Raw genomic sequence first — 20,964 nt, 5'->3', positions numbered from 1 at the left:
CACACGTGGAACATGCGGACATGACACACACGAGCCCGTTCAAGTGTGTCAGATGCTCAGAACCAGCGTTGTCCGTTGGACTGAACCGCATCTCAGACACAGGGGAACCGCATTGCCTTCATTCTCTTCAAGCTTCAAATCCCTCCTGTCCGGTTCACAACCGCAGAGGGTACATGAACACCTCCTTTAACAAAAGGAAGGAAGGGAATGCACGCGAACGCACATCAGCAACCCTGTCTCCTGAACCTTCAAGAGCTACATCCGAGCAACACACCCGCTTCGAACGAATGTGGTAATGCAAAACCACAGACACTCACGAGGAGCTACGGACATAACCATAGCTTCCGCAGAGTGGTTGCTATGGAAGAGCCAAGCTCACTCCACATCACCGAGCAATGCTACTTCAAGGCAAACTCGGTATTGGAGTGGGAAGGTAAGTGGCTACAAAACGAACGCAGATAAGCGCTCTAAACGAGCCTTTGTCGAACAGCAAGCGTCCGAACAGCGGTAACAAGTCTGCTTATGACTTTGTTTGCCCGCCTATGGGCCGGATAGAATAAACAATGGTGGGCATACCCTTGCCTATGACCATGTTTATTTACCCATAGTACGAATATACATTGTTCGACCAAACATGGCCAACAATGACGCAACGAGGTAACCGCAAAGAACGTGCGGTTACTAGAGAGCTATGACGACGAACACGAAAACCCAACAAAAAAGGGATCGTCACCTCATGACTAGATGCTGAACATAGAGCTTGAGCAAAGCACTTACAAGCATCAACTACTTTTGATCCCAGTCTCAAAGATTGGTCCAAAAGTTTCTTTTCTTCTTCATGCACCAATTCAACAATTGGTATGAAGAAAAGACCACCTTTAAAGGATGGGAAACCTCTGCATACCTTCAAACCACCATCTCAGAGGTTGGTTCGAAGTTTGTGCAGCATTACTAACAAAGTCTCCAAGAGACCTTCGGCACAACAACAGGTGGCAAGCCACCTGGTGACATAAATCGGCTGAGAATTTCGCGTCCGACGAGATTCCTTCACCGATACGGAAGAGGCGTCAGATGACCCTTCCAAACCTCCAGCTTGATTTACATACAGAAAAGACCACACATGGTCTAGGATCTTCTACAGACTCCAAACTACCTTCCAAACACCATAGTCCAGTACTCCTCCCACATACAACTTGTATGTGGCAGCAACACTAGACTGGGGGGACTTGAAGGGGTATGGTCCCAGATCTCGCGTCAACATCGACCGCGAGTGACCATTACCCTTATCAAAACCCCCCACTAGCTAACAACCTACTTGTGCCCATGCGAGAACGCGTCGGCACAAGGGTTGAATCCAATCTATCTAGTAACGAAGGAGGACTTACATGGAACATGAGAACGGTAGAGTGATGCGACATAGCATCACATCTGGTGTATGAAAACGGAAGTATTCACAGCGATACGGCATCGCACCGCATCCAGTGAACACTTCTATCAATACAAGAAAGCCTTACCTTAGGCATAGAAGAAGATGAACGTAACGGTGCGGCTGACACCGCACCATACGGGCATTTTCGTCACGACAAGGGATGCAGGCAAGACGACGATGCGGCTAGCACCGCATCTCGCGTATTCCTTGATCACAAGTAGGAGACGCGGTAACTTCAGATGTTACCGCACGTAGCGACGCGGCTTGCACCGCATTCTGTGCACTCAAACAAGTGGGACTGACACCACAGTGCAAGTGGCACCAATGGCAGTTACCTGTCAGAGCTACGTAAGCAATGGACTGACGTGGCGTAACCTCCACAACCGACGAGCCTGACACACCTGCAAAGGTGCAGCACGTCGTCAGTCCATCCATCATCATCCTCCTTCACTCCTCGGCTATAAATACCAACCCCAAACCAGGTTTGAGGTATCTCTTCACAACTCTCTCACTACTACTACTATCTTACTTTGCTTCCCAAGCAAACTACTGATTCTCACGCCGGAGAGTGGTAACAAGGAGCACCCCCCACCCCATCCTCCTTGTTGCGAGTCACGGCTTGTTTCCTTGTGCAGGAGATCAACCACCGGTGATCCAGCCAACGATCCTCGAGAGGAAGGGATTAACCCTTCTTGACGAGACCAGTGTGTTAACCCTGCCCGGTTAACCATTGTTTCATCAGAACTAAATCCCGGTAAAAGGTATATATGAAAACTGGTAGTTTAAAGGTGTTGAAAATACATACTATATAGGGTCGATAACACAACCCAATTACCAGTTTTAAAAAGAAAACCACATAACTTTGTCTGAAGAAGAAGAAGAATGGAGATTTTGGTCAGACATTTGGAAACCCTAGGTGGAGATCGCATACAACATCCTGGAGAAAAATGACATTAGAAAGTTGTTTTTTTTGTTACGATTTAGCCCATCACATGCCTCTCATGTGATCAGGTTTTAACTAGAAAGTGGATGGAGTTAGTATAGTGGAGTAAAACTGCAATAAACTAGAAACCTTTGTATGAAACTTGCAAGACTTTTAAATTTTGTAAGATATAGCAATTGGCAATAAACCACAAGGACCAAAACCGCAATTTACTCAAGAAAATATGTTATTAAAAGTAAATATAATAATAAACTATTATAATATATTAAATAATAAAATAATAAAAACTATATATTATTACAAAAATAAAGTCACTATTTATCGTCCCTCGAAAATCAATATATATATATATATAATTATAACATCATTATTAAACTCTTCAACCCGTCAGATGAGATATACGAGATATACTTTGATGCTTCATCTATCAATATTATCAAAATCGTTACTAATATTTATTTTTATGGTCTTCGATCAATGCAAAGTATGTATCTATATACTTTTGAGCATATCACAACTTGATTTTTTTGGTTTTATCTTTTGATTACAATATCAAGTGCAACTACCATACGGATGCCACAATAAACCTAAGCAATACCGACCAAACTCTCGTCGCAACACGCGAAAAAATTCCACTAGTTTTAAGTAATAACAAGTCAAGTCACTTATAAAAGGTAGTTGAAAACTTAAAATAGCAAAAGAAAATTTAAACCGGTTCATCCAGTCAGACCGGTTAAACTACGATAGCTTCATCAAGTGGCGGAACTAGCCCATTAAATCAGGAGTATCCCAAAAAAATTTACCGTGCAATCATACAATATTAAAAAAACAACAATAAATAAATAAAGTAAAATAAATACCTAATAGATTTGTCATCTCCTTCTTTTCATAGCTTGAAATCGTTCCATCACATCGTCTACTTTTACTTTATGAAAAAAAAAAAATCGACCGCACAAACATGGCATTGTTCAAAAATTCCGGGCCATTCGATTACGTAAATCCGTCTAAGCTTCGATTTCGAAAAACATCTTTCAACGGTTGCGGTTGCAACCGGTAAAACCAAAGCTAGCTTCATTATCCGATAAACCAAAGGACAAGAACTATGTGTTCCCATTTCAACCATAAGTCGCCCAAGATCACTTATTCTATTATTTGGGTTTTATTAGTTATTACAATTTGGGCTTAATTATCATAAAACTAATCATTTGGGATTTGTTACCAAACAAGTTTTGGGCTTAATGAATAATATAAAGTTTCATAATTTTCTCTTAGAGGTATCCTCGTATATGTTTTGAGATATGCTTTGTATAAAACCGAAAAAAAAAGTTACACTACGAATACCGGGTTGAGCCGTAGCCCATACTACGGCTCATTCTACATTGGTTCCGCCCCTGGCTTCATCTATCATAAATCATGAAAGCTCCTACCAACAATGCCAGCATCAAGGTTCAACAAGACATAAAATGAAGTGGACCACCTAAAACGTGTAAGAAAACCCTAAAAAACATGAAATACAGTTCATCCCAACACAAGACAATTAACATCAACCGGTCAAATTTAATAAAACACTCTCACATGTTACTATTCACAGGAAACAGAATGATAACAACACACTTCCCATACCCAACCCAACCATCAATCAAACCTTTTATAATATTCTTTAGCTTCATCTTCTTGAAGCTTTACAAGTCTTTTTAGTCACCTTTTTTATTTATTTTATTTTATTATTATTTTGTAATTAAATAATAATAATTAATAATAATCTTTACCTAAATTGACGGAGTAGCTGTGGTCAAATTCCTATTATTTTCCTGTGTTTGTATCCTCCAAGTCTTCTGTTTTTCGTGTGTGAATCTGTTCGATAATTACAATTTTTGCGTGCTTCATAATTTCATTGGGTGCACGTGAATGAAACATCTTGAAAACACACAGAAATTGTTTTTCAGTATTTGGATATTATTTTTATTTTTATTATTCCTGAATTAAGGGTGTCTTGTTTTTCTTGTGTTCTTGAGGTTGAACTCAAAAAGGTCTCAACTTTGGATTCTTTTTTCAATTTTCTTGAAGGGTTTTGGTGGGTTTTTCTAGTTTTTTTGTGAAAGTTAAGAAATTGGGTATTCTTGAATTAAGGTTGTCTTGTTTTCCTTGTGTTTTTTAAGTTAAATTTGGATCTTTTTATTCAATTTCAGATTCAAAGAAGGCGTTTCTTGAAGGGTTTTGGTGGGTTTCTCTTGCTTTTTGTGAAATTCAAGAAACTGGGTCTTGAAAAGTTTCGATTTTTATTAGTTAGGTCAAGTGGGGTTTCGATTTGCTTCAAGGGTTTTTGTGGGTTTTTGATTTGCTTCAAGGGTTTTGGTGGGTTTCTTGATTAACCTCGTACAATTCAAGAATTCAAGAATTGAGAGTTTGTGGTGTTCTTGAAGCTTATCAGATGATATGGATGAACAGTTAGAGAATAAAGTTGCAAATGTAGAATCTTATGGTGCTAGTACTTCTAATCAAGAGGTTTCTAAACCGAAAGATTTGAGTTATAGTGCTCCACCGCATCCTCGAAAGGGTTAGTTACCATAATCTTAACTTGTAATACATAGTATTATTGATGTTGGTTTCACAAAATTTTGAGCCAGTTGTACTACAATTGCATGTTTTTATGTCGGGGACATGTGTTCCCGAAGCGAAATTGCTTAAAAGATTGCTTTATTCACTGTAAAGTGATTATTTACAGGCCTTATTGTTAAAGTTAGCATTCATATATTGATCATAAATTGATAATCATGCTTGCCTGTAAATTGTAATTGAGTTATCAGTGTCTGGAATCATCATAGTTGGTTTTTTGTTGCAAACAAAGCAATTCACAAAACAAGGGATTCGGGACAGAAAACGTGTAAAAAATTATGCATTTTATCCAAATTTGCAAATTCTTACATGATCATGGAGTGTTTTTATCTTTAAATTCTTGCAAGAACAATTTTTTTTCACCAAAAAACAAGTTATATGGCTAACAGTCTAAGTAGTTAATGCGGTAAAATATCGGATATTGGTCAAGGACCGATATTTGAGATATCGGTTATCACAGTGGGATATCGGTAATTTTAATATCATGCTAAATTTATATATATAGCAATTTAACACTAACAATTGTAATAAGTAAGAATTGACTAAGACTTAAAACACTAATAGCAGCAATAAGAAGAAAAATGAACGGTAGAAATAAGAAGAATGGTACTGATATCGGGAAAATCGGTGATTTATCGATCAAATATTGTCCTATATCGGTCAAATATCGGACAATATTGCTGATATTATCGGTACTGATATTCTGACCAATATTTTGTACCGCTATCTCGGCAAGGGACCGATAACCGATATATCACTAATATATCGGTTGATATATCGGGATATTAACTACATAGCTAACAGTATTATTTGGTCTGATTATTTTTATTATTTTGCATTTTGTCATATGAAATTATTAACTTAGTAATGGCTAAAAGGGTCCTGAATTTATTGTTTTCTTATATGTTCTTTATGAGATTTCAGCGTGCGCTCTTCATGATAAATTTTATAACAAGAAAAGTAAATTAGATATAATTCTATGACTTTGTTCATGTGTTCTTATTCTTCAGGTGGGATATTAATTTTTTAATTAATGCATAGTTAGTCCTTAAAATAACATGCACACTCGTCTTAAAGTTTGAATAGTTCCAAAAATGGTTCACTTTATGCTTGATCAACGTCCCAAAACCGAGTCCAATTCCATATTTAAACATCAAGATTAACAAGATCTTCCTAAACTGCCCTTCTTTAAAGTAGATAGTGGTTTCGCACTTTCGCTTTAAATTCAATTATCTTATCATTACTTGTTACATGTAAATAGGTACTAGTTCACTTCGAAAGTGGTAAACAAATTGTTTTTATTTTATATTGTTTATTTATTTATTTATTTATCTTCATATGAAAATTTATTTGGTTATTGGTTCTGCATTTTAACGTCTGTTTTTTTTTAAAGCCTTGAATCATAGTGTTACAGCACCTGCGACCGTACGCCGAAAATTATTCACTGATCATAAGGAGGCTGCATATTCTAAATCCATGACTGAAAAATGGTGGACGCAATCATGGATTCCAAAACATGAACTCAAATTAGATCGATTGTCAGAACGTGAAAAGGTGAGTTTTAATGTCACCTATTTAGATATTATATTGAAGGGCCAGGATCATTTCAGAACCATAAATATTTACAGAACTCGCAGAACTCCTAATAAACAATCTTTTTAATTATATATATTTATGTTTAGGATAATTTTATCATTTATTATGTGTATTTTTACGATTACATACATGTTAAGAGTAATTTAATCATTTTTTATATGTAATTTTATAATTACACATATGTAAACTAGTTTTTTTTACATATATGTAATTAGTTATGACACATATATATAATTTTGGCAATTAAACATATGTAAACTACTTTTAACATGTATGTAATCAAAGAAATACATATAATAGATGATAAAAACATCCTAAATACAAAAACTTATATATAAAATGATTGTTTATTATGAGTTCTGAAAGTTCTGTAGTTATTTAGAGTTCTGAAATGAACTCAACCCATTGAATACAAATATGTATTTATATCTATACTTATGCTGCAGTTAATATACCACCGATATATCGTTTATCGGTCCCCATGTAAAATATCGGTACCTATATTATCGGCGATGTTGACCGATATATCACCGATTTTCCCGATATCAGTACCTTTCTTCTTAGTTCTACCATTTGTCTTTCTTCTTATTGCTGCTGTTAGTGTTTTAAGTCTTAATGAGTTCCTACTTGCTACAATTGTTAGTGTTTAGCAAGTTGCAAAAGGTTAATTTGTTAATGGTAGGAGAGTATACTGGATTTTTAGTGTTAAATTGCTATATATATAAATTTTGCATGATATTAAAATTACCGATATCCCACCGCGATAAGCGATATCTCAAATCTCTGTCTCCGATATCCTATTTTTTACCACATTTACTGCTTAGCTATGCAGTTAAAGCGGTCCAAAATCGAATAGCGGTCAAGGTCCGCTATATGATATATAGGTTATAGCGGTGGTATAGCGGTGGTATAGCGGTGATATAGCGGTGATATAGCGGTAATTTTTATACCATGCATAATTTATGTATTTTTATATATATATAAATATATCTTTGAAAAATATTAATAGTAATATCAAAATTCATAGTAATATCATTCCATTATCAAAAACCTCTTGCAAATCAAATACTAATAGTAACTTTGAAGTATTTAATTTAAGAATTAACACAATCAAACACCGTTACTGCTATAACCGATATAGGCCACCGCTATAGCGCCGCTATAGCGGTATTTAACGGTATTTAGCACCGCTAATAGCGGAACCGCTATAGGCCACCGCTATTTGGACCGCTACACACCCTGAGGTCCGCTAACCACTATAGCACCGCTATTGACTGCTTAGGTGCTTAGCTAGTAGTTATGCATTATCACTATTATGATTTATGGAAGAATTCAAAAGCTTATTGTTAGCGTTAGTACTATTATTAATTTTATTATTTTTAAAATTTTCAGCAAAAGCTTATTGTGGAACTCGTAAAAATTCAAAGTGATGGTACGGTGGAAGTGGATTTATCTAAAAGTGCACCCGTAGCTTCGGAGTTGTTTGAATATCAGAAAATTGAAGGGTTCCATCCGGATATGGATTATATTGTTACCGATACTAATAAAACGGTTCCAAAGTTAAATATTGCAGTGCTTGTGGTTGGTACAAGAGGAGATGTTCAACCTTTTCTTGCTATGTCAAAGAGACTTCAGGCATGTTTTCGCTAAACAAATACACTCGTTGTCTAAAAGTATTCTATTTTGCATTTTTTCTTTTTTCCCAAGAAAAAAAGTTCATCTTTAAATATAGAGTAAAATGCCATTTCCGTCCATGAGGTTTGGCCAGTTTTGCGATTTTCGTCCAAAGGTTTATTTTTTCACATCCGGATCCTAAAGGTTTGAAATCTTTGTCATTTTCATCCAGCTCGTTAACTCCATCCATTTTTCTCCGTTAGGTCAAGGGTATTTCCGTCTTTTTGTTGATTTAAAGGGCAATTCGACCACTTTCGCTTTATGTAAAAAGACCGAAAACCCCTTAAAAAGACCGAATTGCATTTTAAGTTAACAAAAAAGACGGAAGTACCCCTGACGTAACGGAGAAAAATGGATGGAGTTAACGAGCCGGATGAAAATGATAAGGATTTCAAACCTTTTGGATCCGGATGTGGAAAAATAAACCTTTGGACGAAAGTCGCAAAACTTGCCAAACCTCAGGGACGAAAATGGCATTTTACTCTTAAAACATATTAAAAATCCTGGATGCATTATTATCATTTGGTAGAAAAGTGAACATAATATTATTCTTTTAAGAGGTTACTTCTCATTAAAAGGTTATATTTTATTTGCAGGAATTTGGTCATCAAGTTAGATTGGCAACACATGCAAATTTTCGCTCTTTTGTAGAATCGGCTGGTGTAGATTTCTACCCTTTGGGCGGTGATCCCCGTATTTTGGCCGGATGTAAGAGGTCTTTCACGTAAAATTAGTTGTCAAAGTCGGCGGAGGGGGGGGGGGTGTTTGTTTTAAAATGGGTCGGATAGGATTGAGCCAAAACATTTTTGTCAATAAATTTCAAGTTTTCTTTAAACAAGAAGTGTGCCAAATATGATCATGTGATATTATTACAATAATTATCGAAACCTTTTTTTTTATAAAATCATTTAGGAGGTTAAAAATATACTATGGGCAACATTATTGTTTTTATGTTGCACGTTTGACACGTTAGTGATAAATAAAGGTCTATAACGAACCGATATCAAAATCATTTTTGATTATTTTGTTTGATGCCGTTGTTATACGTAAAAATATATATATTTTTTTTGATCTTAGATATGGCGAGAAATAAAGGTCTTATTCCGTCAGCACCCGGTGAAATATCTACACAAAGGAAGCAATTAAAGGCGATTATTGAATCACTTCTTCCTGCATGCACGGAACCCGATTTGAAAAGCGGGAAACCGTTTCGGGCTCAGGCAATCATTGCAAATCCTCCGGCGTATGGTCAGTTCATGTTACCTTTTTTACTGAATATTTTCTGTTGATTATTATTTATAATTATTATTATTTTCTGTTGATTATTATTTTTTTCGATAGGGCATGCACACGTTGCGGAAGCTCTTGGTGTACCTCTTCACATGTTCTTCACAATGCCTTGGACGTGAGTTTTGACTTTTTATCTCCTACATTTTGACCCAAATAAATCCTTCTTTTTTCTATTATGTTGACAATAAAATTGGTCATTGCATGTCTTTTGAACTCTATAGATTAAGTTAATCACATTTACAATATGCAGGATCATATTGCTATTAAAATAAGAGTAAAACACACGGATGGTCCCTGTGGTTTACCAAAATTTTAGATTTGGTCCCTAGCTTTCCAAAAGTACACGGATAGTCCTTGTGGTTTGTACTTTGTAACGCATTTAGTCCCCAGCCAACAAATCCAAAGGTTTTAGCATGTCTAAGTTAGGGACTAAATGCGCTACAAAGTGCAAACCACAGGGACCATCCATGTACTTTTGGAAAAAGCTGGGGACTAAATGCGTTACAAAGTGCAAACCACAGGGACCATCTGTGTACTTTTGGAAAACTAAGGGCCAAATCCAAATTTTGGTAAACCATAGGGACCATCGGTGTACTTTACTCATAATATTATAACAATATAATATTAGTTCTTACGTCTCTTTTGTATAGGCAGGCCGACGTCAGAGTTCCCTTCTCCGTTAGCGCGTGTGCCCCAAAGTGCTGGTTATTGGGTACATCTTCATTCATGAATTTGTCAACAATTAAGATTTTTAATCGTTGTTTTCAATAACAAATTCATGATTTCTTTTTTTTTTTTTTTTTTTTTCTATCCAGCTATCGTATATAGTTGTAGACCTTTTGATATGGTGGGGCATAAGAGGATATATAAACGACTTTAGAAAAAAGTTAAAACTTGCTCCAATTGCTTATTTTAGCATGTATCGCGGTTCAATATCTCATTTTCCGATTGGCTACATGTGGAGCCCACATGTTGTATCCAAACCAAGCGGTAAGAATTGTTTATTGTGCTTATAATATATGTGGCAAAATAGATGTGTCGGGCGGGTTTGGTAACACGTTACGGTCAAAATGGGCAATTTTTAGTATGTGTCGAAACGGGTCGGGTCAGATCGAATAGAAAAACAACCACCTATTTTTATTATTATTATTATTATTATTATTATTTTTGAATAGTTAATCTTTTAAATATAATTTAAGAGAACTTTATTTTACAGAGACAATCTGTTTTATTAAAATAAAATGAGAAAATTGCCATTTTAGTCCCTGAGGTTTGGCCCCAAACGCCACTTTAGTCCAAATATTTTTTTTCCTCTTCAAGGTCCTGAGTTTTCCCATTTTTTGTCGTTTTCGTCCAACTCACTAACTCCGTCCAAAAATCTCAGTTAACTCATGGGCATTTTGGTCAATATACATTTTTCTTTTTTGTTTTTGCCATTTTTATCCAACCCCTTTTACATATGGTTTCTTTTTCTTTTAGTTTTCATCCAACCAAAAATCTCGGTTAAAAGACTTTGCTTCTAATATGCAAGGGTCGAGTATTCATATGTTGATAATCGTAACACTTGCAACAAAACTAATCATTTCGGAGTTACGCATTCTTTTAACCGAAATATTGGAGACTTCACTTTCATATTCTAAGGCATCTCTCCTTTTTTATATAGTAACTAGGTTATAACCCCGTGTATTACACGGGGTTGAATAAATAATTTTTTTATATTAAATAATAAAACAATATATCTTTAAAAACCTCAATTATTGTACGGGTTGAATAAATATAATTTTATATATTAAATAATAAAAAGTTATATATATAAGAACCATATTGTACGGGTTGAATAAGTGTAATTTTATATACCAAATAAAAAAAGTTATATCTTTAAAACCACGGGTTGAATAAATGTAATATTGTTTACCAAATAATAAAATAATACATCTTTAAAAACCTTATTTATTACACGGGTTGAATAAATGTAATTTTATATACCAAATAATAAAAAATTACATCTTTAAAAGTATGCGCATTACACGATTTGAATAAATGTAATTTTCTATACTAAATAATAAAAAAATATATATCCTTAAAAAACCCCCGTGTATTGTACGAATTAAATAAATCTAATTTTATATATCAAATAATAAAAAAGTTATATCTTAAAAAACCTCATGTATTACACATTGATTGATATATAAAATTACATGTACTCAACCCATACAATACATGAGGTTCTTAAAAATGTAACTTTTTTCATTATTTAATATATAAAATTAAATTTACTCAACCCGTACAATACACAGGGTTCTTAAAAATATAACTTTTTTTATTATTTAATATATAAAATTACATTTATTCAATCCATGTAATAAACGGGATTTTTAAAGATATATTATTTTATTATTTAGTATATAAATTTACATTTATTCAACCCGTGTATTACACGGGATTCTAACCTAATAATAATAATAATAATAATAATAATAATAATAATAATAATAATAATAATAATAATAATGCTGAAATTACGTATGTTATTACTCAATATATATATTTTGTAATTCAGTTGTATATTTCATATATTCATCAATTTTGGTCTATCAACTAATCAATCCGATAATGTTGTTTTACCGTTCAAAAAAAAAAAAAACTAATCAATCCGATAAATTCATGTTAATATTAAATAAACAAACAAAAGAAAATAACAAATATATTATTTAATATAAGATATAAAACTAAATAATATTTAGTTGGAGTATTGTCTATAATTAATTAGAAAAGATTAAACTAAAATAATGATTATCTATAAGAGATGGCCTAATATAATGACAAGTGTCCCTAAAGTGGTTTCTTTTATTATATAGTATAGATTCCTTAAGTATTTCATGTTTGTTACGATCAATTATCTTATTTAGATTATTTGATATCTCACATCCAATTTGCTTACGTGTGGCTTCTATGCAGACTGGGGCCCGATGGTGGATGTTGTCGGTTATTGTTTCTTGAATCTTGGTTCCAAATATCAACCACCTGAAGAATTTGTTAAATGGATCGGAAAAGGAACGAGTCCCATATATATTGGGTTCGGGAGCATGGTATGGACACTGATATCGTATATCTTATATTACAAATGACACATTTTTTTTGTATAATGTTTGACCATAGAAGTCAAATTTTATTGTTTTTTGATGAAGCTTAACAATGTGATATACGTTTATGGTATCAATGCCTACTTAACTATGTAATTAATCGTGTTATAATAATAATTTTCATTTGTTTTTTTAAGCCACTTGAAGATTCGGCAAAAACCACGAATATCATTTTGGAGGCCTTGAGGAAAACTGGTCAAAGGGGGATAATTGACCGAGGATGGGGAGATCTTGGGACTTGTAAGTTTCTTCAATTATTTGACATCATTTCTCTATTAATTTTCTTGACCCGTTGGGGTAAAATTGGAAATTTACAGTTCCAAATATTCCGGATGATGTTTTTCTTCTAGTGGATTGCCCTCATGATTGGCTCTTTCCTCAATGTGCAGCCGTGGTAAGTTATATATTTACACGTTTCTAATATGGGTATGCATTACCATTACAAAAACTTTAGTGGGCGGACTGTCACGGAGTTATCTTTCGATCCCCATGTGGCATCCCCCGTTACCCGGGGATAAACCAATCCATCCCGCTCTTGATCTGGGTCACTGGTTTCGTCCTGCCTTGGACTCATCAGGAGAGCGACAACAGCTCTCGACTAGTGGTGCGTTTGTCGGATAGACAAGTACACCGCCTTATCCGTTGAGGCCGTCCGTGATAAAGTCCCGGACTGGCCAGTGAACCCAAGGGTTCAAGTACAAACCCTAGCAAAACGACCTTTAGACATTTGACCCGTGACAATGCGCTTCTATTACATAAAGATTAAATTTTTATTTTCTTCAAATGCAATTTTTTTTTTTTTTTTTTTTTTTGTGAGGGTGAATATTTAATAGGTTTATCTTGTCGGTCCATATTCATTTTTTTTTGTGAGAAAAGTTGTGCGGTTGTGATTCCCATTTCATGGTTTGAATCGTTGAAATCATATTAAAATCGATCATATATTTTGTATTTTTGCAGGTTCATCATGGAGGTGCTGGAACTACTGCTACAGGATTGAGAGCGGGGGTAATATCTGTATATACGTATATACATATGTGTATATATAATAGTATAGGGGAAGGTTAACGTACAAACAATTGCCCCTTAACGTGCGAAGCGTACGCGACTTAATTACGCATGTTCATTTGTAAATTACGCACGTTATAAAATTCAAACCCTATTCACACATAGGTAAAACACAAAATCACGCATGAGCGAAACACAAAAATTACGCTTGAGAAACCCCTAATTACGCACGTTATTTGGTGGTCGCATACGCTTCACACGTTAAGGGACTTTGTATTTTAAACTTTCTCTAATAATATAATATATAATAATCTTTCAATTCATTTGTTCTTGAGTTTATTAAGTTATATTGATTTTGCATACACGCGTGATCTAAAATTGCAGTGTCCGACGACTATTGTTCCGTTCTTTGGAGATCAATATTTTTGGGGTGATAGAATATATCATAGAGGATTAGGCCCGAGCCCGATACCAATTTCTCAACTCACCGTTGAAGCACTTTCACTTGCAATAGAATTTATGCTACAACCGGAGGTCAGTTAAATAATAATCTTTTTTAGGATTAATCTTATATATACCCTTTTAAAAGTTAAATTATTTTGTATTTTACCCTTTCAAAATAATAAAATTCTCCTTTTTACCGTTTCATAGCCAGCTAAAATAATATCGTTTACTTATAATGACGTCTGTCACTAAATAAACGATCAGGGTGATATAGCGGCTAAAATACCCCCCCCCCCCCCCCCCAATTCTATCATTAGTGAAGGGTATTTTAGACATTTAACAAGTAGTTAATGTTCGTATTTACTCACTTGACACTTTGTAGAACAGATTTAATATTGTATGTTAAAGAGTAAATTGCCATTTTAGTCCCTGAGGTTTGACCAAAATTGTCACTTTAGTCCAAATAGTTTTGTTTTCTGCCATTTTGGTCCCTGACTTTTGTCATTTTTTGCCATTTTCATCGACCACCACCACCTCCCACCACCCACCCCATCACAACCTTCTATCATCGCCACCACCTGCCTACACCGTCACCACCATCACCACTCACCCCACCACCATCACCACCCACCATTTCCACCACCACCGGCCACTTTTCCACCACCCACATCATCAACCAACACCACCGCCATCATCATAAAACCAACAACCACCGCCATCATCTTCACTGTAAACCAGCACAACACCATCCGCGTACCATTGTACCTGCAAAAAAAAGAAAGAAAAATGTGGTTTGACCAAAATTCACCTAAGTTAACTAAATTTTTTGAATGGAGTTAGTGGGTTGGATGAAAAAGGCAAAAAATGAAAAAAGTCAGGGACTAAAATGGCAGAAAACAAAACTATTTGGACTAAAATAGCAAGAAAAAAACTATTTGGACTAAACTGACAATTTTGGTCAAACCTCAGGGACTAAAATGACAATTTACTCTATGTTAAAATTAAAACTGCTAAAATTTTCATAGGTTAAAACTCGAGCAATGGATTTAGCAAAGCTGTTAGAAAACGAAGATGGTGTTGCAAACGCAGTCGACGCCTTTCACCGCCACTTGCCGCCAGATATGCCGCTGTCATCAGCACCGCCCTCACAGCACGAAGATGAAGACGATCCAAACCCTTTACAATGGCTGTTCACTCAGATTGCATTATATTGTGGTTGTGGTCGATAGAGTGTGTTTATATAACGTTTCTCGCGCCCATTTTTACAACTTCATTGTTTTTCGGCATTTCATTCATTTTGTTCATGGTTTTGAGCACCAAGAAATAAGGGTTTATCGGCACATGGTAATGGTTTGGAACAAAGAATCATGTTTTTAAGGTTTGGTTTGGTATGTGTAGGTTAAGTAGCGTCAGTGATGCGTCGGTTGTACATTGTGCATGGCTAGTTGTACAGCGCATGTAGAAGTGATTCATTCTATTGTAGAATGTATGATCATTTCATGGTTTGTTTACTATTTATATTTATTTGGGGGTGATATGTCATGTTATATGAGTTCATGAGTTGTAACTTCGCAAGGTTCGTTGTCGAAAAGCATCGTTGTTCAACGGTTGCGTTGCGACGGGTAATACGACAACAAGCTTCTATAAACGATACACCCATTGGCGAACTCACCCTTAGGCCAAGGTGGGTGGCCGCACACCTTAAAAAAATTAGTGTATAGTTTAGGCAAAAAAAACCCGACCGCATTCCATGAAAATATGGTTGAACACCCCATCCGTACACCCAACAAATAATTCTTGGGTCCATCACTGGATACACCAGTTTAAATGAAAGGTACTTCTTTGATGTAACCATTTATTGTACAAGACTTGACACAATAATATTTTGACATATTTGAGAAAATCATGGGCTTAACACAATAATATTTTGACATATTTAGGTCTTACTCCATAAAAGGTTTGGTCATTGGGCCTATGAGTTAACATTTGGACATTGGGCATTTGGGTTGTTAATTATATAAACTAGTTTTAAACCCCGCGCGCGTTGCGGCACGCTTAATCGAATGGTTCTCGGCTGGATAACATAGCACAATGTATGGAAAAAGTATATCGCAACGTAGCATGCTCTCTTTGCTTCACTGATGTCAAACGACATATAGCATGCACAGCATGTTACTATTGGTGATGTAATACCTGATGATGGAAAGAGTGATCGTTTTGATGTTGATATGCCTATGTTGTTCCTCTCGTATGCTCTTTGAGCATATTCACACTCATCACACCAAGTAAATAAAATAGATGGAACTATAGTATAATTACAAAAGATTACGGTTTGATAAAATAAACATGATAACTTCAGTTAATTCATAAACAGCAAGGAATCTATATAAGTAATTAACTCATAAATAATGCACCTAGAGGTCCAAATCAAAAATAAGCATGAACCTGTATAAATAAGGTGAAATGGCTACGATCCACCAGAAACATCATTTTTCATGGTGAACTGGAAAACTGGGTTACGATCCACAAGAATCATCATTTTCAAGTTCTTATCAGTTATCCCCTTCAAGAAGTTGTTGCATACTGCTCAGGAACACCTCTGAAAAGAAAAGCAACCCATTAACCATAAAACAGTTCAAACCAAGTCATAAACCTAATCTTGAGATCTCCAAATTAAGAAGCAATTAAAAAATTATATAAATGCTTGAAGTTTTAATAGGAAAAAGAAGTACAATTATTGGTGTTCCTTCTGCATATTTGGACAACATATTTTGAACTGGACAACAACCGATTCTGCTGAAAGTAGTTTTCAGAATCAGATAAAAAGTCATTTTACAAATCAAGTAATATTCAAGAAACAATTTTTTATTTCAAACCTGAAATGAACAACATTAACATGATGATCCGAGTATCCAACTTATTTTGAATTGCACCAAGGGGTTCTCAATAGCCTAACTGCTACTCTTGAGTCTTGTGAAAGATGACATTCTTGAAAGCACTTTTGAAGGAACACTGTCACTATCATTCTGCATTCAAGTATAGCATTCCACTACAAGAGTCATTAATTATATGGAGAAAAATTATGAAATAGGGATGAGCAAATGATACCCGTTACTCGTACCGGTACCGAATTTACCGAACCGGGTACATTTTCGGTACCGACTTTTGACATTTTCTGTACCGGTTTGGTACCAGTATCTACCGGTTTTTACCCTCAAATACCGGTACCGTACCAGTACTAAACCATACCATACCAGGCATATTCGGTACCGGTACCTACTTTTGGGGATTTTTGGTACCGGTACTTTCGGTTCCGGTACCGGTTCAGTACCGAGCTCATCCCTATTATGAAACTCAACGACCTTCCCAATTTCAAATCATAGTACCACCAATTTCCTCTTATTTCCAACTTAACATATTTTTCCGATCATCGACTACATAACAACTATACTCACTTTAAACCGTGATACAGTCGAACTCCCACAACCAAACTCTGGCCCCATTGAGTATAGTAAGGTATTACTATTCTGAACCACACGTTCACAAATACAAAAGGCTCTATCTCAGAGTCTACAACCCCAAATACACCATTATCCCCTAATCTAAAACATATCCATAAACCTCAATGACGATGGCAGTAATTAAACATAATACGCACAATCAAATTAACAATAAAGAGAAAATGCATAATCGATAACAATAACCTGAGAGCGTGATGGGTCGATTTAGGGTTCTGTAAACGAATCCGCAAAAACCAATAAACAGCCAACCAAATTAATAATGTAGAAGACACGATGGTTACCGATTTTGCTGGCGGCCATAAAGTGTGATACTCTGGTCACATATTTTGATGCCGCCGGTGCTGAAATTCAATAAAGGATACGCACACCACCGCCCCTCTAACGCGATACCTTCAAATTCCCACCGCCATTCGTAGCTGTTTAATGTTGGATGGATGATTAGCCGGACAAGGGAAACACCCAAAGATAGTCACGCATCAGCAGCTACTCACACTTAGGGCTTCGCCTCTGGTCTTACCCGAAGGCCAAGAGGGTGGCCAGCCGGCCGGAGACCATGGTCGGTTCTAAGATACAACATTTCATTTGAGGTTTGAGGGAACTGTGAAGACCTCGGATAGTAAATCACGTCGGGGCCCGGTTAACTCGATAGTTTGTGTGTTCCATAGCTGATTTGACCCCAACTGAACCCCTTAATCTTAATGATCTGTAACTGCAACCTCTAGGTCCAAATGACTAAAACACATAACATACTTTATTCAATGATAACAATAATTATAATGATAATAATAACAATAAGAAAATGCAGATTTAGTTAATGTGGACCTGTTGGATAGGATCAACAACATTTTCCCTGGATAGCTTGTTCCCATACCGATCAGTGACATGAAAAATTGCCAAACATGAACTGAAAAGCACGATGTTCAGCCGTAAAATCGACTACAATATAGGTTAATCACCTTGAAACCAACATGATGAGGCTCAGACCAAGCTATTAAGCTATCATGGCTGCACCATCGGTTGCAAGCGGAGAACAATGCACCTGCCATCCTCGATGATGCCACGCCAAGTAATGATCTGACCAAGATCATCATAGCCTGTTGATATTAGATAAATACATAAATACATGTTAATAAGAGAACTGAAACGAATAGTGATTATCATGGTGTTGTAATTTGATTGGGTTTTTTTGGACGGTAGCATCCCAAGTGTTTGAGATATCTTACGGTCCTTCTAAGAAAAGAATTAACAGCATTATTAGTAGAGTAAATGTGACAAACAAACAATTTTTCCCAGTCAACCAAACTCTATTTCAGTGACCAAAAGGACCAAACTACTACCGATAACTCAAATTGCAAAGGCAATAGTGAGCTGATTCATCAGGCTCAGAGAATGCAAAAGGACCAAGCCACCACGGCTGCAAGTGGGGTTGCATGTGCTAACCTGACATCCTCCAAAGCTGCCATGCCATGGCGACATATTGGCTTTATTTTGATAACTCATCATCGCCTCCGTGTAACAACCGTCCATTTGAACCGATAACAGCCAAACACAAAATACAAACACTGTTCACGCGCCTCAACTATTAATAAATTATATATTATATATATATATATATATATATATATATATATATATATATATATAAAGAACACAACATAGGCATGCCCAAAAATGAATGATTTAGGCCTTATCATCATAAACCCTAAAGGCCCTTTTTCAACACCATCGCCAGACCATATTTCAGATGTAGGGTTTAGCATCGCAAACCTGAAAGGCGCTCCAAAACCGTCATAATCGGAGCACTTTCCACAACGCAAACCAATGAAGAATACATACAGATGATAATAATGTAAGTTTACAATAAAAAGGGAACTTAAACAGGTTGGTTAGAAAACATAATATTGTTCTGCTTGAAGGGTGTTTTGCGACCACAACAGATGAAGCATAAAAAAGCAAACCTCTGATTAATTGAATGATGTTCTGCAATCACAATCGCCACCAGCCAGAGAGGCAAACATCATCATCGTACCAGCCATCCTATATGTTACCGGAAACCAATTCTGATTCCCACGACAGTAACCGGCATTGTGATTGAGCTACGATGGCCCGGCGAAAGTCATTTGCGTCACTGTTTAGGTGTGTGAGAGAGAGGGGGAGGTGTAAACTGAGAAAAGGTGGGGAGGTGGCCATCACGGCGGTACAAGACGGAGATATGGCGGCAACGCCGTCGATCCTCCCCTTTCTCTCTCCGATGTAAACCCCTCCCTCTTATACCTCTGTAAAAAAGTGTACTATGGCGAATAAGGGAAGAAGACATGGAAAAGGATGGGGTGACATGTGTTACCCGCCCATAAAACTCGAATCAGATTACCACACACAATGGTAATCACTATTCATTTCACTTCTCTTGTTAATAGATATTAATATTAATTATATTAGTAACTAGGATTATGACCCGCCGCAATGCGGTGGGGATTCTTTAGTTATATACTAAGTCGGTCTAGGACCCGCACATTATGTTAACCCTGTCAAACGGGGAAAAATAGACGATGTAAAACGTTCTCCCACACACGCATGTTGTTAAACGTGTCAAACGGGGAAAAAATAGACGATGTAAAAACGTTCACCCACACACGCACGTTGCGTCGTGTTACTCGCAAAATTTAGAACGAAACGTAAAAACGTTAAGCCAAAGACGCACGCTGTGATGTGTTATGTCACAAAATTTAGAACCAAGCATAAAGCGCAAAATTTGCGGAAAATGAAAACTATAAAGGAACAAAGTTGAAAGTAAAAAAGTTATGAAGATAGATTGCAAAAGATAAAAAGTTTTGGGTTAAAAGTAATTTATGAAATACTTTTGGGTGAAAAGTAAAAAAAATATCATTTTTTTTTGGAAAACCCTAAAGCCAACGTTACGACAACCATATGCATAACCATTTTTTCTTTGAAAAACCCACAAAGCACACCCCGCGTTGCAGCGGAGCGTAAAACAGTGTCAAATGGTACTAATGTCACACAACCGTCATCGACCACCAACACTGACTTGACCTAGGATATGCGTGTTGCGATGAACCTGTCAAACATGGAAAAATAGAGGCAAAAACGTTGAACCACACATGCACGTCGCGTCGTATTAACTCGAAAAATTTAGAACTATACGTATAACGGAAATTTGCGAAAGATGAAAACTATAAATGACAAAAGTTATGAAGTTAAATTGCAAATAATGAAAAGTTTTGGGTTAAAGTTAAAAAAACAAATTATGTAGGGTTAAAATCGTAAAAGATACAAACCTTTAGG

The 20,964-nt window shown here is 35.9% G+C and overlaps 1 protein-coding gene and 1 long non-coding RNA gene across 5 annotated transcripts; one reads left to right on the top strand and one right to left on the bottom strand.

The window, feature by feature from the left end:
• The first annotated feature begins 3,892 nt into the window (after positions 1-3,892).
• Positions 3,893-15,675, top strand: LOC110880451 (sterol 3-beta-glucosyltransferase UGT80B1). Its single transcript, XM_035979065.1, has 14 exons — positions 3,893-4,929; positions 6,382-6,542; positions 7,977-8,219; positions 8,855-8,966; positions 9,336-9,506; positions 9,600-9,663; positions 10,203-10,260; positions 10,364-10,538; positions 12,507-12,637; positions 12,829-12,931; positions 13,009-13,085; positions 13,649-13,696; positions 14,081-14,230; positions 15,166-15,675. The coding sequence occupies exons 1-14, from the start codon at positions 4,809-4,811 to the stop codon at positions 15,367-15,369; spliced, it is 1,818 nt and encodes a 605-aa protein (XP_035834958.1). The 5' UTR covers positions 3,893-4,808; the 3' UTR covers positions 15,370-15,675.
• A 760-nt stretch (positions 15,676-16,435) lies between these two features.
• On the bottom strand, positions 16,436-20,027 carry LOC118483350. Of its 4 annotated transcripts, none has more exons than XR_004870475.1 (6): positions 19,620-20,023; positions 18,484-18,755; positions 17,943-18,393; positions 17,017-17,166; positions 16,873-16,933; positions 16,436-16,739 (listed from the first exon to the last, which is right to left on the bottom strand). It is a non-coding gene; the product is annotated as an uncharacterized LOC118483350 (long non-coding RNA). The 4 variants fall into 4 exon arrangements; XR_004870478.1 differs by lacking the exon at positions 19,620-20,023 and adding an exon at positions 19,102-19,235; XR_004870476.1 differs by having other exon boundaries at positions 16,873-16,936; positions 17,017-18,393; positions 19,620-20,027.
• Between the last annotated feature and the right edge of the window lie 937 nt (positions 20,028-20,964).

Source organism: Helianthus annuus, chromosome 10, assembly GCF_002127325.2.
Source record: "Helianthus annuus cultivar XRQ/B chromosome 10, HanXRQr2.0-SUNRISE, whole genome shotgun sequence".
NCBI lineage: Eukaryota > Viridiplantae > Streptophyta > Magnoliopsida > Asterales > Asteraceae > Helianthus > Helianthus annuus.
The sequence above is the reverse complement of the archived record's forward strand: the minus strand, read 5'-3'. Positions and strand labels throughout refer to the sequence as shown.